The 16553-nt window shown below is 40.3% G+C and overlaps 1 protein-coding gene across 8 annotated transcripts in view; it reads right to left on the reverse strand.

Moving 5' to 3' along the window:
- Window positions 1-5694: 5694 nt before the first annotated feature.
- TMEM200A (transmembrane protein 200A) overlaps window positions 5695-16553 on the reverse strand; it is a 55790-nt gene continuing 44931 nt past the window's right edge. For all 8 annotated transcript variants that reach the window (XM_069787364.1, XM_069787363.1, XM_069787360.1 and 5 more), the window contains one exon: window positions 5695-8873. In XM_069787364.1, coding sequence (XP_069643465.1) covers window positions 7382-8857 — 1476 coding nt within the window. In that variant the 5' untranslated portion in view covers window positions 8858-8873 and the 3' untranslated portion in view covers window positions 5695-7381. The remainder of the gene's footprint in view (window positions 8874-16553) is intronic.

Here is a 16553-nt window from a genome sequence, read left to right on the forward strand (position 1 = left end):
TCTATTCCATTAAGTCCACATAACAATGTTATACTCTCATCTTGGATACTCAGTTTTGGCTCACTGTTTTCAGAATTATATTGCACAAATACTTAAGACCTCCAGACAGTAGCTAGAAGGCACAGGAGTATTTTTCCCTGTGATGACTGAATTAAAAAGCAGAAGTATATTGATCACTGCTAACCAAGTGAAATATTGTCTTTACCTTGCATTTTTACCTTTGCCTTGTGGAAACCTGAATTTCCCAGAAAAAAAGACTGTGAACAAATGGTGGTTGTGAGAACTGAGCAGAGATATCCCTAGGCAGAAGAGCCGACAGATGTCTACCACAAACAATCGCTGTAGCAAATACCAACAGGCTTTTGCTAAGCACTGCGTGTGCTGTAGACAAGATGCTCCTAGAAACTCAAGTGCTCATGAGCTGATCCAATTAACTTTAAACAAAAAAGATAAACTACAGTGGGACTCCAAGTAAAGTGTTGATTTCAGCTGAACAAATTTTGATAATTTTCAGAAGAAAAGTAGTTACTGAAATCAGCCAGGCAGGAAGGCTGGTGATTTGACTCTCAGGTAAGGCAGACCTTTTTTTAAACCAATAGCACACAAACGTGTACCTCGACTGTAGGAAGCTTCCGGAGATAATTCCAGACCCATCTGGATTAATGACAGCATCACCAAAATTAAATAAAAAAACCCCAAACACACACAAGCAAGGAAAAATAGTGGGGAAGTGTATGTAACAGAGCAGACAGTGAGTGTGGGAACACACTGCGAAGCGTGAAGTGTCATGTTCAGCCACCCTTTAACCCATTTTCAAATTAAACAAACCCCCCAAAACCACTAAAAGCCACAGGTTCGTTCCAGATTAAGTCTATATACTAAGTGAATACTTTGCCTCATTTTTCAGCTAGGTTAACCATATTAAAAACAGGGGAAAGGTAAGGTGACTAGTAGGAAAAAAAATCTGGAAATGGGAGATAGAAAAGTGTGGAAAATGGAAGAAAGAAAGTGTGAAAATGAAGCTGTGTAAATCCTCACCTGTGAGAAAGCTAAATTCAAGCCCTGAATGCTCTCACGGTGTGGGGGCACATAATCTCCGTTACAGTAGCCCGAAAAAATTGGCACGTGAAACACATCATAGCAAGGAATTTCAATACATCTACTGAGTTGACAGAGAGAGGGAAGGCAATGTGTATTAAAAGTAGTAATCTTTTAAACCGTATTTATGAAATGGCAGAAGGAAACGAGGAGTTATCTGTCCACTTGCAAACCTGTCAGTAAGATCCGGGTAGTATGGAAGGCTTCAGAAAAAAAAAAATTTCAAGGCACTAAAGACAAGAATGAAAATGGAAAACAGGGTGAGATGCTGAGAGATGTGCCAAAGACAGATCATACTACACTAAACTGATATCTCTTTTTAAAATAATAATTTTCTAGACAACATATGCAGTAGATCTCATCTGCTCTGACTTCAGCAAAGCATTTCATACAGTAGCACATGTTAAATTATTAGCTAAGTCGGAGAAGAGAATTAGGAGGAAAAATACGCTGAGTATTAACCATCAAATGTGAAAGCGACAAGTTGAGCTGGTAGGGAATGTGTAAGGCTTCAGAGAGGTAATTAGTGGAGTTTTTCAAGGATCTGACATGGAACTAATCTTACCAAATGGCATCTATGATCAGATTTAAGAAAAATGTACGTTTGGGCTGATGCAATTCTCAGAAGTCACTAAGGGTGTGGCTAAAAGCAGTTTTTTCCAGGTTGATAGTGTTCCTTCGAAACAAATCACCAGGCTGGCCTCACGTACCACACTTCAGTTCATGTCAAAGAGCAATCTTACTACTCCTATTGGGCTGCACTGACTGCCCGTATAGCCTGAGTGGGTAAGTATTATCAATATGAAAGAGATCAGAAGGAAAACTGAATTGTCTTAATGGGCTGGAATGAAATGGAATTTAATATTAAAAGTGAAAAAAAATGTAATTAGAGGCCAAAACAAATACAGTATTGCCTACAAAGGAGGAACCTATTCTGAGAACAAAAAGATCTAAGTGCTAAACCAGTTGTACAGTGAATCACAGGATAACTCTGAGCAACTAGAGTGATTAATTGCCTCAAAAATATGAAAAACAAACACCCAGAAACATCAATACATTTACAATAGATATCAGGTTATTCCTGGTACATTTTTTTAATAGGAGAGCAGTTGGCTGTTGCAATGAAATTAAAGTGCCGATAAGAATTTCCAGCTGATAAGGGAAATATATTTATTGGCAAGTCATAATTAATCTGCAGTAGTTTGCAAAAACAATATTATTAGACCGAAGGGCTTAGTGGGATTCAGAAATGGATTAGATGTTTCTGTGAATGCCATCCTGAATAATTACACTAGCTGGAATAAAAACTGATAAGGGACAACAATGGTTTTATGGTTCTTCCTATGGAAAATTCACAGTGATTGTAAATTACTCTCCTCTAAAGCATTATCTACCTGAATTAGGACCAAGACAACAGATTAGACACACAACTTTTTGTTTAATACAGTGGGTTCTTATATTTCAATTTCAACAAACTATTCTAAAATAAAAGTATTGTAACTATCAGATTTCCATTCTTTACAAGGCTCAGGGTTGTAATTCTGGTAACTGTCAGACAAGTAATACTATTAAAAACTGGGCTTTACAGAATGCGTAAAATACTCCAGTGACGTTAATTTGAAATATTGAGTCCTAAAATACAAAACAATTCAACATCACCATATATAGAACATTGATGAAAGACTTAATAAATGTGATCTGAAAGTTAAACATGTGATAGGTGTGATAACTGCAATTAATTTGCCCCTGAGTTTAATTTGAAAAGGTTTAAACAAAGGGCATGAACTTGCCCTTGAGTAGCTAAATCATACTAACTGGATCACTCCTACATTTTAATAGACCATTTATTTCATTTGCATTCTCATATATATATGCACACAGTCTTGCTAAAAGATTTCCCCTTGCTCATCAGAATGCCATATTTGGCAGGAAAATTAACAAAAAAAGTTAGTGCTGGGAAGATGAAGGCAGAAGTTCCTGGAAGGGTCAGAAAAAGACTCACAGAAAGAACAAACTTAGGAGCGTAAGACTAAAGCTATCCAGGAACTCTACAAGCTGCCTGAAAAGCTTTTCAGAGAGAAAACTGCTGCTGTAGCCTAAAACTATTTCCCAAATTTCGCTCAGCAGAAACTAAAGGACTAGTAATGCTCTATTTTAAGGATAAGTAAAATCAGCTCTAGGTCTGAGAAAGGCACTCTGAAACGGTTGCAAAAAAATTATTTAGCTGTCTAATATATGAAGTGGGACAGATGTAGATGCCTACCTCCAAAACCGGCAGCTTTGAAAATTCTGCTCAGTTACAACATTAAATTTCACTTCCTTTCAAACCCAGACTGGTGGTGCCAGCTCGCCTTTCCATCCTTTACGCAGCCCAAGCTTTAGAGCAGCCATCAGGATGCGTAACACCACGCCAGCGTCCTGCTGCTGCTGAGAAAACCCATGCCTTCCCATCCACCAAGCCCTGCGCAACTGAGCAGCTGGAGCATTTGCCAGTCCCTCCTGCTGAACTCCGCGCTGCTTTGCCTGGAAGGGTTAGGTTCATTGGTCACAGGCAGAGTAAACGGCGCTTCCTGGGGGAGCAGTTAAAATATCCACCTGGCAAGAATCCAGTCCCTGTTTCAAGGATTTTATCCAGTGACCATTTCATGTAAAATGTAGAAGCAATCCTGGAGGAGACAATGTAACCCAGCATTTCTGCTCTGTCACAGCAGAGCCATGCTCTTTATTTCCCAATGAAACTTGCCCAGTAAATGAGCGGAGTGAAACAGCTTTGCCCAGGAGGGAGGGACAGACCTTAACATCAGTCTAATCCACAGGCAGTGATTAAGATCCTTACCTGAGAGGTAGAAAAGGTATTTTTTTAAATAGTCTTAGGCAGAGGAAGGAGCAAACTTATTGCTTGCACGATCTAAATTATTTCTTTCTGCAGTTATTACATCCAAAGGATGCAGTACCGTAATATTTCCTGTGGCTAGACACGAGGTTTAGCTTTTTATTCCATGAAAAGGCTTGTGGTGTAGTTATACAATTATTTTCTCTGAAGAGCAACTCATTGTGGGCTGCACACAGTATTGATAACGGAAATGGAATTTAAAAAAAAAAAGTCTGTGAACTGGATCAGCAACAGATTGAATATATTTATGCCCTAAAGATGCAATTCAAGACATGCTCTTGTCTTCACCCAGTTCCTTATCTGCCAACTGTACATGGCTCCCATTTTGGCCACTGTAAGGTTTCTAACTCTTCCCACATATTGCAAAGCATACAGACATCTTTGCCCTACTGCAGTTTCTGACTTCTATATGTGAAGACTAGTGTTCAGGCCTTTTGAACATCTACAAGTTTTCCTAACTTGAGCTTGAGTTGGAACTACCAAAGGAGTATGGAAGGATACAAGGTCCTACATTACCCTTGAGGGAGGGGATCCTTCCCCTCTGTAAGGCACTGGTGAGGCCACACCTGGAGTGCTGGGTCCAGTTCTGCGCTCCTCAGTGCAAGAGAGACATGGACATACTGGAGGCAGACCTGTGAAGGGCCACAACGGTGGTGGACTGGAGCATCTCTCCTATGATGAATGGCTGAGAGAGCTGGGACTGTTTAACCTAGAGAAGAAAAGGCTCAGGTGGATCTTATTGATGTGTATAAATACCTGAAGGGAGGGTGCAAAAAAGAAGGAACCAGGCTCTGAAAAGAGGCCAGTGCCCAATGGCAGGACCAGAGGCAATGGGCACAAACTGAAACACAGGAGGTCCTGCCTGAACATCAGGTAACACTCTTTTACTGTGACGGTGACCAAGTGCTGGCACAGGCTGCCCAGGGAGGTTTGTGGAGTCTCCATCCTTGGAGATATTCAGAAGCTGGCTGGACTCGGTCCTGGCCAACTGGCTCTAGGTGGCCCTGCTCGAGCAGGGGGGTTGGACCAGAGGACCTCTGGAGGTCCCTTTCCACCTCAGCCGTCCCGTGATTATCTGAATGAAATATTCCATTTTGGGGTAATTCAGGAATATTTTTGTAGTTGGTCTGTCAACCACAGTGTTTCTTTGTATGGTGCTATTTTGATTTCTTGCTTTAAGTCAGTAGCTTTACCTTGGTCTCCCAAGTGGGTAAATTTTTGCAAAGGGAGTACGTTTTTCAGTACCAGGTATCTATGTTAAAATTAAAAGCTCATGCCCTGCTATACTTAGAAAAGGACCACTATTCCCACATATGATGGTACCCAAAAAACCAGTCTTTTAAACTATGATTTAATGTAGCTATTAAGGAAATAAAAGCTTACACCATTCATGTCTTTAATAGTGTTTTCCATTTTTATAAGAATACTTACTGCCAAACTAAAAAGAACAGGATGTTCTTTTTATACAAAATTTCCTTATATCCAAACCACTTTGAATACATTTCACATTACATGGAAGAAAAAATATTCAGCCTTTACATGTGTAGGGATGTCGCTGAAATCAATTTGTCATAGCGAAATATCTAGTGGCAGGCTAATATTAATATAGTAAGTGCAACTTTATATACAAAGTTATGATACCAAATTATACTTTGATATGGAAGATTTGATATCATAAAGAAAAACAGGTCTTACAATGGATATATGTAGATAGACATTTTATTTTATTTCAAAAAATAGCAAATGTCTTAAGACACAAACCAGAAAGTTATTAAAAGCTTCATAGCAAAATATTTAGCCAACTCTGTTACAATATATAGGCTTGAGGTTCTAACAGTTAACACTATGCCTCAATTCACTGAGCAAGTAATGCTCCTGATACATAAACATCGCGCAGTTGAAGTATGGAGCTGAATATTAAAAAAAAGCGGGTATTTTTATCTTTGATCTTTCATAATCAAAGTAATTGAAGAACAATGACATTTGAACAGGTTTGATTCTTTTTGGGAAAAGCCATTAAAAATAATTCCTGAGTAATTAGGTTAAGTGAATATATCAAAACCGACCAATTAAGACCAACATCCTGTTAGATGAGCCTTGCAGCTTGAAGTGACATTCTCTAGCGTGGCTGTCATGGCAGGATCATGGCCTAAATACCTCAATGAAATACGTGAAAACCTGCTGGTATGCACATTCAAATTCTCATTTTCTTTAGCAATAGCCTACAACTGTCAACTGTGAAGCCTGCTTTGCTAAGAAAAACATTGTTTTAAATGTCACTTCCTTTTGCAAAATCTTGTAATGCAAACTGCCACAGCTAAGCCTCCAGTGAACCATCACACCAATAATTACGTGAAATATATAAATCAAAATTTAAGCAAGGGGCTTTCATACTATGTTAGTATGCATATTGAATTGTATGCTTTGTATCAGTATTTTGAACACAGAGATCTAGTTATTTAGCTTCTTGCTATTGTAATGAGAGGCAATATATTCATTTTCCATTATTCTCCTCAGATGCATGTCACAATATCATCTTATTATACACCATGTTTCTAAAATCCTGTTGGCATTCATCATGTTCCTAAGATTTTAATTGAATCTGTGTATTTTCATTTTAAAACTGCTGCCAATCAAAGTGGTTTAGAGAACTAATCCCAGAAGAATTTTCAGATTTCTTACTTTATATATGTTTTCCTAGAATTACAGGATTAAATAACAATGGATGTAGAAAGATTATTGTACCAAGCATAGTTAATAATTCACAACACTGGTATTTAACTCGACCAATTACAATGAAGTCACAAAAATGGTTTTAATTATACCCACTCTTTTCTATCCACCCACCCCAATATGTAAACAAGTTCCTCACAATGACAATGGCAAGACATCAGTTACCGAGATGTACTGTGTGTGAAAGACAACACCTAGGATAAAGGCCTGGATTTGACAATTCCAGTATGTGCTCCTGCTCACTTCCCATTCTAGACCACAAGCACCGTTTTTTGACTCTTGCAGTCATTAAATAAACAGAACTCACAGGTAAATGGAGCTTTTTTTTCCTAATGCAGGCTTCTGGACTCAAATTGATAAAAAGTAACATGCTTAAATGGAACAAAAGAAGTAATGACTTGGGAAAAATTGGAATCAGTCATACCAAAACTCTGAGCAGTGATAATGTACAGTATTGCAGCTGTATGTTACTAAGACAAAAAACTCTTGGCATTACAAAGATGAAGATCTCTGTTCACACAAGCCAATTTTAATGGGCTATTAAGCATTTGGTTTAAAACAGGCTTGTACTAGTCTCACTGAAAAGGAAACACTTGTCAAAATGTTGTTTTTTTTTTAAAAATACCATATGACATCTTCTAAATTGCAATTTAAATATTAAAATCTTGTTTCAGAAGTTCCTCGCTTCAGGTTGTTACTCAAAAACTCATCATGTTCAAAACTCAAATTATTATGAGATCTTGATATCATAAGAAGCTTTTCCTTATTAGTAAAGTCTTTCTTGACTGCTGCTTGTGGCACAAGTAACCTATCCATTGGGTCCTCTTTGTTTTCTAGTTTCATATACCCTTTACTGTTGCTCCGATCCAGTCTGGGCCAGCTGGGGTGTTTCCTTTGTTCAGCTTGGACAGTGAGCGTAGACGGACCCCTGTCCAAGTCCAGGGACTTTGAATGTGAAGACAGAAGATGCAAAGATGTGTTGGACCCAAACTGTTTCCTGGCAGCGCCAGGGGATAAAAGCTTTCCTGTGCTTGGTCCGAGAGTCATAGAAGATTTGAACTGATCAGATGGAGTGTCCACAAATGAATTGTGTCGCGGCAGCATGGTAGCAGTCGGTCTGTAGGATTCATTAGTATCAGTTAGTGGAATGGCCAGAGAATCCATCGACAGATTTCTAGACCGACTCCTAGTGATCTCCGAGTCCTCAGTTATGTTGTCTATACTGGGCTCATCAATAACACAGTTATTCAGTTTAATTACGGGCAGTGTGAAAGCACTAATGGAAGATGATACAATGGATTTTGTTTCACACTTCATAGAGCTAGTGGTTTTGTCATCTGAAGCCTTGCTGGAGTGCGGGTAAAGTCCAAAGAGTGAACCAGATTGCTCAGTCAGCAGAGGTGGCAGGAGGCTACCAGTGGTCCTATCTTCATTTAGGGTAATCTCATCTTCTTCAGCAGAACTATCCATTCTAAAATTACTCTTGAAGCCAGAGAAAGGCGCAACTGTGTTCGCAGCCAGCCGCGATGCACACGAGCTCCCGCTGTGCCTGAGTTCTCCTTCCCCCAACAAGCCAGTGAAGGCACCACTCAGCTGCTTTTGTTCCTTAATCCTCAGGGTGTGGATGTCTATTACAGTGGAGTATATGTCTCTCATGTGTATGATTTTTGTTTCCTTGTCACGGTTTTCATGCAGAATGGCATTTGCGCAAATAAAAATAAAGATTCCAATGCCCATAGTAAAAGGGCCCAGCATTTTCATCTTATCTGAGTGCACATGCTGTTCAAAGAAACGAAGTAAAATGCTTCCTTGGCTTCTCAGGACCTGGGTTTCATTTACAGATAGATTATCTTCAGATCCTAAAAGCTGTTCCTTTTGGGGCCAGTACCCAAGGATGGCCATTGCAATTCCAAAGAACGCGATAAGCACTCCCAAAACAAGGAAGAATCCCGATGGAGAATAGAGACGGATTTTGCCCCTGACAATTACTACATCTGCCCTGGGCCGGCGTCTAACTGGTTTCTTCTCCTCAGAAGCTGGTGCTGTGGCAAGATTTACATGTTGCTGAGATCTGGCAGAGTCTTGCCTTTTTAAGGCAGCCAGTCCTGTTATGACTCCTCCGGTTGCTATCATAGTTCTATATTGTGTCCTGGAAAAACAAACAAACAAACAAACAAAAAAGAGCAGAAATATTGAGGCAAGCAAAGATTGTGTCTGCAAATATAAACAGCACTTTGGTATTCTGTAGGTATTTCTTGGTAATCAAAATATTCATGACTTTAAAAAAGCTACTATATCTTAATCCAGTTATGACATAGTAGCAGTTTTGAGATTCACATAGCATCTTAAAAACATTTTGAAAAGTCTTTTATCACTGTAAACATAGGTAATAAATCTTCCATCAGTGATACAGACAGTAGCAGAAAGCTAGTGCTCTTAGTGGTGATATATCAGGATTAAAGATGAAAATATTCAGAAGTCTTACCAGATGACTTATCTCTGGACTGGTCTGCAGCAAAGTCACTAATGTATTATTACCTTGTATGTGTTTTAGATAATTTTAGCACTTTAGCTAGTAGTTCTTTTAAAAACTTCTATGACACACAATGACTATGAATACATCTTTCCTTATAGATTTCAGCATATATCAATACATATTTATTCCATCGTTTAAAGAAGCTTTTAAGCCTATTCAGATCACCCAAGTCTCAACTACAGAATAATTTTTGCCTTTCCTAATAAAGCTGATCCTCTTTTATGCATATCTAATCTTTTTTCTCCCCTTCTTGGTTCCTCATTTACCAGATAAGAAATCTTCATAAATTTCAAGTTCATCAATTCAAAGCTTTATCATTTTATGAGGAAATTTTTTCATTTTAGACTTACTTTCATACCTGGCTGTCTATTACATGAGAAACATTAAGCAGCATGGGTTTAAAAAGAGAAAGCCATGTTTGATAGTTTTTTATGAGTAAGAGTAACAAATAAAACAACACAGTTCAGGATAATTGTATTTTATTTTACAAGCCACCTTATAATCAGGCTCAAAAATAGTTTCTGAGCTTAATTAATGAATATTAGAATGAATACTAGATAATATTATGGAGTAAAATGAAGATGCTCTAAGCCAGGTATGAAAAAATTTTGTTCTCTTTGGTGGCCTTACTAGGCTCAGAGATAAAGAAAGACCGACAGTCTGTTGCAGAGGAAAGGGCTCCACGTCAAAGCTGGGGATGGTTTCACAAGCAGACAAAGCTAAAGTTGGACTGGGTGAATACTGTGAGAGGTTGAAAAGCAGAGGCAAAGCAAACTGATGACTGCTTGCAATTTACAGGCAGTAATTCTCATCAGATCTCTTAAAATATTTATTTTTTTAAAAAGTTTTAGCGGTGCACTCATAAAAAAAAAGATTAGAGCTACCATGGTATGAGAAACAGACTCTATATTTGGACACTATCATAGGTTTCCACCACCGCAAGCAGGTGTCACATAAGTATATCTACAAAAAGAAATCAGTCCAACCCACCAATTATGAATTCGATTATGAAATTAATAGGGAATTTGAGATAGGTGGCCAAGTGGAAGGACTAACTCAGAAAAAAAAGTATCCAGTGTTCATTATTATCTGTTCAGCAGCATTCAGATGACAGACAGAAAGAGCAGCAACCTGAACTTCCTCCCTGCACCATCATTATTAAAGGACAGAGCACTTCCTCTCTCTCTGTGAGAAACCTTTTCTTTATGAAGGAAAGACCTGAAAAAAGGCCTGGGGGGCTAAGTACACAGCATTTTCCAAATTTCTGAAAGAGAAATTCATAGCATTATTCCAAAAATCTCAGAAATTTCACTTGTAGTGTCAGGTTTCATGTTCCTAATCTCTCTGGAAATTCTCACCCTTTGCAATTCACTTCCATTTTTATGCTATCTGGGCAATTTCAATAGTTCAATGCCAACTAATTTCTTGAATGCTTCATAAAAAGCTGGGTTTTTTAATGTAACAATTTAAAAAATTCAATTTAAAAATGATAACTTAAATATTTTAAAATTATAATTTAAAAATCCAACAATTTAAAAATGATAACACTTCAGGGGAACATGTTGCTCCTCTGTTCACTCTACCTGCATCAGAACTTGGGCGCAGGGGAGAGAAAGTCTGGCTGCAACAAGATACAAACGTATTTTACACATAGAAAGAGTCTCTTTCCTATTTCTTGAGTTCACAGAATTTTGATCTCTTCTACATCTAATAAAATCAATAGTATTAACAGACATATTGGTATGAGATAATTTCACTTCATGCTGACAGCTTTTCAGAAACCAATTACAATGAAGTACGTATTAAGATGAAAACCTCTTCTTAGAAAGTATTATATTTAGAATAAAGTGACATTGTAGATACATTCGATTTATTCTGCAAATCTGTTTAGTTTCACCACATAACAGCCATCATGAGTGCCAGTTACAAATGCTGCTTCTCTTATTTAACTTAGTACAGCACTTACATTTAGTTTCACCCTGAAGTCTGCATTCAAACTTCTGAACAAGCTAAGACTAAGAAGACTTTGACTCAGAGGTAAATAAAGATTGCACTAAGAGCTCAGACAGCATCTCTTTGGAAGCACTGTGGATGACACAGGCTGGCTCTAAAATGAATCAAATAATGGTAAAATGAATGTGGAATACAGAACAAAAAGAAAGGGACAGGCCTGCAACTGATTTTATAAAACACAACCATCTTGCTGATACAAAAGCACCACTGCTGCCAGGCTCCTTCTGAAGAACAAATGTTGAGTGACTCTCTAACCTTGTAGCTGCTCTGTTTGTTTTACCTTCAGGGAGAACATCAGGTCCAAAGACCTGGACACCTTAGGGTTCTAGTCTTGAAATAAGCAGTGGCCCAGATTTACCTCTACATTTAGCTTTGGTTTGCACTGTGCTGTTACAGAATGGCCCTGACACCAGCCCCGTCAGCCACTCAAAGATCACCCCAGAAAAGCCTGTTGGTAGAGATCCTGTAAAGCAGCTCCTGCTCGCTCTCCCTCTTGCTCTCTCTCTGCATTGTTTGCACAGAGGAGAATGACTCAGGCTCTTGATGCTTCAGTTCTCATCTCTTCAATGGCCATCAGCAAGATGTACTTCACCTTTCATCCAGGCTGTAGGCTAAGGCCAGTCCTCTGCATCTGGCAGGCTTTCTAGGAGATGCCTTAAAAAACCCCAGCAGCAAATGGAGCAACAGGTTGTTATGTGCCCTTTAGCACAAAGAAAGTACGGACCCCTCAGCAGATACTACTGGTAGTTATCTCGGGTGACTATAGACTCAGTACGGCCTGCAGAGTGCCATGCGGCAAGGACAGAGAAATGGAGATGAAGGGAAAGACCTGGATAACTGTGGTGGGATGCCAGGAGCCCACCAAAGCAGCTTTATCACTCCCCCCTCCTCAGCTGGACAGGGGAGAGAAAATGCAACAAAGGGCTCATGGGCCGAGATAAGGACAGGGAGAGATCACTCACCAATTACCGTCACAGACAAAACAGACTCGACTTGGGGAAATTAGTTTAATTTGTTACCAATCAAATCAGAGTAGGATAATGACAAATAAAACCAAATCTTAAAACACCTTCTCCCCCACCCCACCCTTCATCCTGGGCTTAACCTTACTTCTGATTTTCTCTACTTACCCCCGCCTCTCAGCAGTGCAGGAGGACGGGGAATGGGGGTTGTGGTCAGTTCATCACATGTTGTCTCTGCCGCTCCTTCCTCCTCAGGGGCAGGATTCCTCACACTCTTCTCCCGCTCCAGCGTGGGGTCCCTCCCATGGGAGACAGTCCTCCATGAACTTCTCCAATGTGGGCCCTTCCCATGGGCTGCAGTTCTTGACGAACTGCTCCAGCGTGGGTCCCTTCCGCAGGCTGCAGTCCTTCAGGAGCACACTGCTCCAGCATGGGTCCCCCACGGGGTCACAAGTCCTGCCAGAAAACCTGCTCCAGTGTGGGCTTCTCTCTCCATGGGGCCGTAGGTCCTGCCAGGAGCCTGCTCCAGCGTGGGCTTCCCACGGGGTCACAGCCTCCTTCGGGCATCCCCCTGCTCCAGCGTGGGGTCCTCCCCGGGCTGCAGATGGCTATCTGCTCCACCGTGGACCTCCATGGGCTGCAGGGGAACAGCCTGCTTCACCATGGTCTTCCCCATGGGCTGCAGGGGAATGTCTGCTCCGGTGCCTGGAGCACCTCCTCCCCCTCTTTCTTCACTGACCTGGGGGTCTACAGGGTTGTTTCCCTCACACATTCTCACTCCTCTCCTCCAGCTGCAGTTGCGCAGCAACTTTTTCCCCTTCTTAAGTATGTTCTCCCAGAGGCACTACCACTGTCGCTGATGGGCTCGGCCTTGGCCAGCAGTGAGTCCATCTTGGAGCAGGCTGGCACCGGCTCTGTCTGACACAGGGGAAGCTTCTAGCAGCTTCTCACTGAAGCCACTCGTGTAGCCCCCCTCCCTAGCTACCAAAACCTTGCCATGCAAACCCAATACAATAACACCTGCAAAAGTATGGGTGGGTAAGGAGCCATGAGAGGGGCTGCAGCCCACCTAAAAAAAGAATAGTATAGCCAGAAGAATAAATTCATGCAAGAAAGGTTTGCAGACATGATGCAAAATGGGTAATGATAAAAGAAGTGTCACCCTGGGATGTGCAGTGACATCTGCTTTTTCCTTACATTACACTGGTTATGCAAGCCAAGGCTGCCAGAGAGGCTGGAAGGGGTTCTCCTTTATCACCTTTCCGTATGGGGAAGGGTTGCTCAGATGCGCAAGGAAAGGCTGTCATAAATGAAACTTAAGAAAGAGGATAAAAACAGCTTTCATAAAACAGTTTGTTGTGATTAGACTTGCATTCACCAAGCAAAGAATGAAGTATTTTCCTAACCAAGTCAGGTCAAACAACTCGAATCAACAAAGAAACGGTAGATTCACTCTGTGATACAAAGATAAGGCATAGGTGAATTACCACAGACAAACTGTACTTTAGCCCAAGTGGACAAGGATCCCTCTTTTCTGCCAGTACACCAGGCTATCACTGATGATCAGAGAGATATACAGTGCATATATGCCGCTAGCATTACCCAGACCTGACTTTGCCAGCCCAGAGTAAGGAAGGGAGGCAGGAGGCAGGTGACCTGGGGACTCACTAGAGCAGCTGCAGAGCACAGAGCAACTTGAACAGCCTGGACACCTCCACAGGGAGGTATGGCAGGTAAGAGGAGTGACTCAGACTCCTTCTGAAGCTAGGAACTGTCTACACAAGTAATACCCAGTTATCCTTTGGAAGCTAAGCAAATGACAAAATGGGTGGGATAGGATTTCATGGGATTTGAGCCCAGTTGACTCACTGATTGATTATCCCAGATATAAGAGATGTGTCAACTGCAAGAACCTATTACGGACTGCACATTTCTGTTTTAACAGCAACTGAGGCAAGAGCTGCTATTTAGATAATGGCTCTAATGCTAAGCAGCCTAAGAAAATCTGAAAGATGTGTGTGCACAGATTCAATGGAAGGAATTGCCTTCATAGCATGTTCTAGTGGCTCCAGCTAACTTCTTCTGGTTCCACAAACTATAAAAAACTATTTATTTCTCTCTTTTACCTAAGAGGCCACCACCTTAATACCCCTCTTTCCTCCCTAATGACTAGCATCACATTAACTGTACTACTGGCAACTAACTTTTTTTCAGAGATGGTCTAACTATTAAAAATCTAATTAATCTCTCAGCAATTGTTTTCAACTTGTAGTAAGCTTTAAAGCTTGGGGCTTCTATTTTAGGTGCCTGAAAGCTTATCTAATTTTTTCAACTATTTTGGTATTATAAAAATTATTACTTCTACCTACAACTTAGTCTTTTGAATAAATACATAGTCATTTGAATTATACTGAGATCTTACACTTAATTTTAAATGTATCCTAGCAGCAAAGATGGGAAGCAAACTAAAGAATACTAAAATTGTATTTCTTTAATATTATTTATTCCAGATACATTTCAGTGTCCCTTACCACTTATAATCTTTTTTGTTTGCATAAATATTTCTCTTTTTCTCATTTACTCTTTGAAAAATGATTGAAACTTAATTATGTGAAATTATCAGAACTGTACATACTATTTCCCTGTAGTTTCTGAAAAGAAAAATTTCTGAAAAGTACAGCTCTTGTGTTTCAACGAAGAACTAAACATCACTGCAGTAAGAGGTAGTGTGTGACAGAACCTGATTTATATTACCATAGCATTTCCTATCTTACTGTTTCAGCTGATTAGGAAATTAATCTCCCATTAGTACTTGACTCATAATGATTTAAGTGGCTCAATTTCAAATTTTAACGAGAGGACAAATTTTATCATCAAGGAAGGTTTCTTTTACCTTTGATAAACCTAGAATCCTAGAAATGAAGGAGGTATGTGAGAAACTGTTTACTCATAAAATATTTCTGATAATCAAGAATGCAAATGATAAAGTAACAAGAGAACTGATAACATAACCGAGTAAACAAATCAATATTAAGCTGTATTTAACACATCTACACTTTCCTCCTGATGTACAATATGTACATATCAATGTTATCTATGCATAGAGTTGTCATCTGGTACAATCTGTTCTATTTCAAAGGTAAAAATATGCAACTTTATAGGCCCAAAGGGATTAATCATTCTGGTAGAGATAATACAGCAGCAGCCAAACATAGGGTAGTTCCACAAGAAGCAGAGAAAATCATCTCAAATTACATTTTTGTTTAACAAGCAGCCCCCTCCAAGTGCCTAGCACACCAATGGGACTACCTTATGATGCATCTCTTTCCTTATAGCCATACCTCAAAAAATGACCTGATTGAACAGGTTAAAAAAAAAAAGCAAGCAAGCAAAACACATCTTTTGTATTGATGATTATGAGGTATTTTAAGTGTACTTTAATTGACAATAGGTGAGAAGAAAGCACACGAAATGTGGTATTAAAAATCTTCATAACTTCAGCTGGGATTTTAAAGTCATGCTAGCAAAAGCCAAGGATAGGAAATTGCATGCCTATCTAAAACATTAAAGCTTTGAAATTTCCAGCTGAAACAAGGGATAAGCTTAGGGACTAATCATGTCCTTTTAACCTCCTGGCTGCCAGTCAGATTACGGAAGCAGGCCAAATCGTGCAAGCAGCTTCACAGCATAAAAAGGAAAAGGCAAGCTGCACATGGGTCAGGCCATGCAAGAGTACCAGGGTGTCCAAGTGGTGTTCCCCAGGGCCCAGTATTGGGGCCAGCTCTGTTTAATATCTTTATCAATGATCTGCATGAGGGGATCGAGTGCACCCTCAGCAAGTTTGCAGACAACACCAAGTTGGGTGGCAGGGTTGATCTGTTCGAGGGTAGGAAGGCTCTACAGAGAGATCTAGACAGGTTGGATCAATGAGCCGAGGCCAATTGTATGGGGTTCAACAAGGCCAAGTGCCAGGTCCTGCACTTGGGTCACAACACCCCCATGCAGCGCTACAAGCTTGGGGAAGAGTGGCTGGAAAGCTGCCCAAGAAGGCCAACAGCATCCTGGCCTGCATCAGAAATAGTGTGGCCAGCAGGACTAGGGAAGTGATTGTCCCCCTGTATTTGGCACTGGTGAGGCCGCACCTCGAGTACTGTGTTCAGTTTTGGGCCCCTCACTACAGGAAAGACAGTGAGGTGCTGGAGCGTGTCCAGAGAAGGGCAACCAAGCTGGTGAAGGGTCTAGAGCACAAGTCTTATGAGGAGCGGCTGAGGGAACTGGTGTTGTTTAGTCTGGAGAAAAGGAGGCTGAGGGGAGACCT

This window comes from Haliaeetus albicilla, chromosome 7 (assembly GCF_947461875.1).
Source record: "Haliaeetus albicilla chromosome 7, bHalAlb1.1, whole genome shotgun sequence".
Taxonomy (NCBI): Eukaryota; Metazoa; Chordata; class Aves; order Accipitriformes; family Accipitridae; genus Haliaeetus; species Haliaeetus albicilla.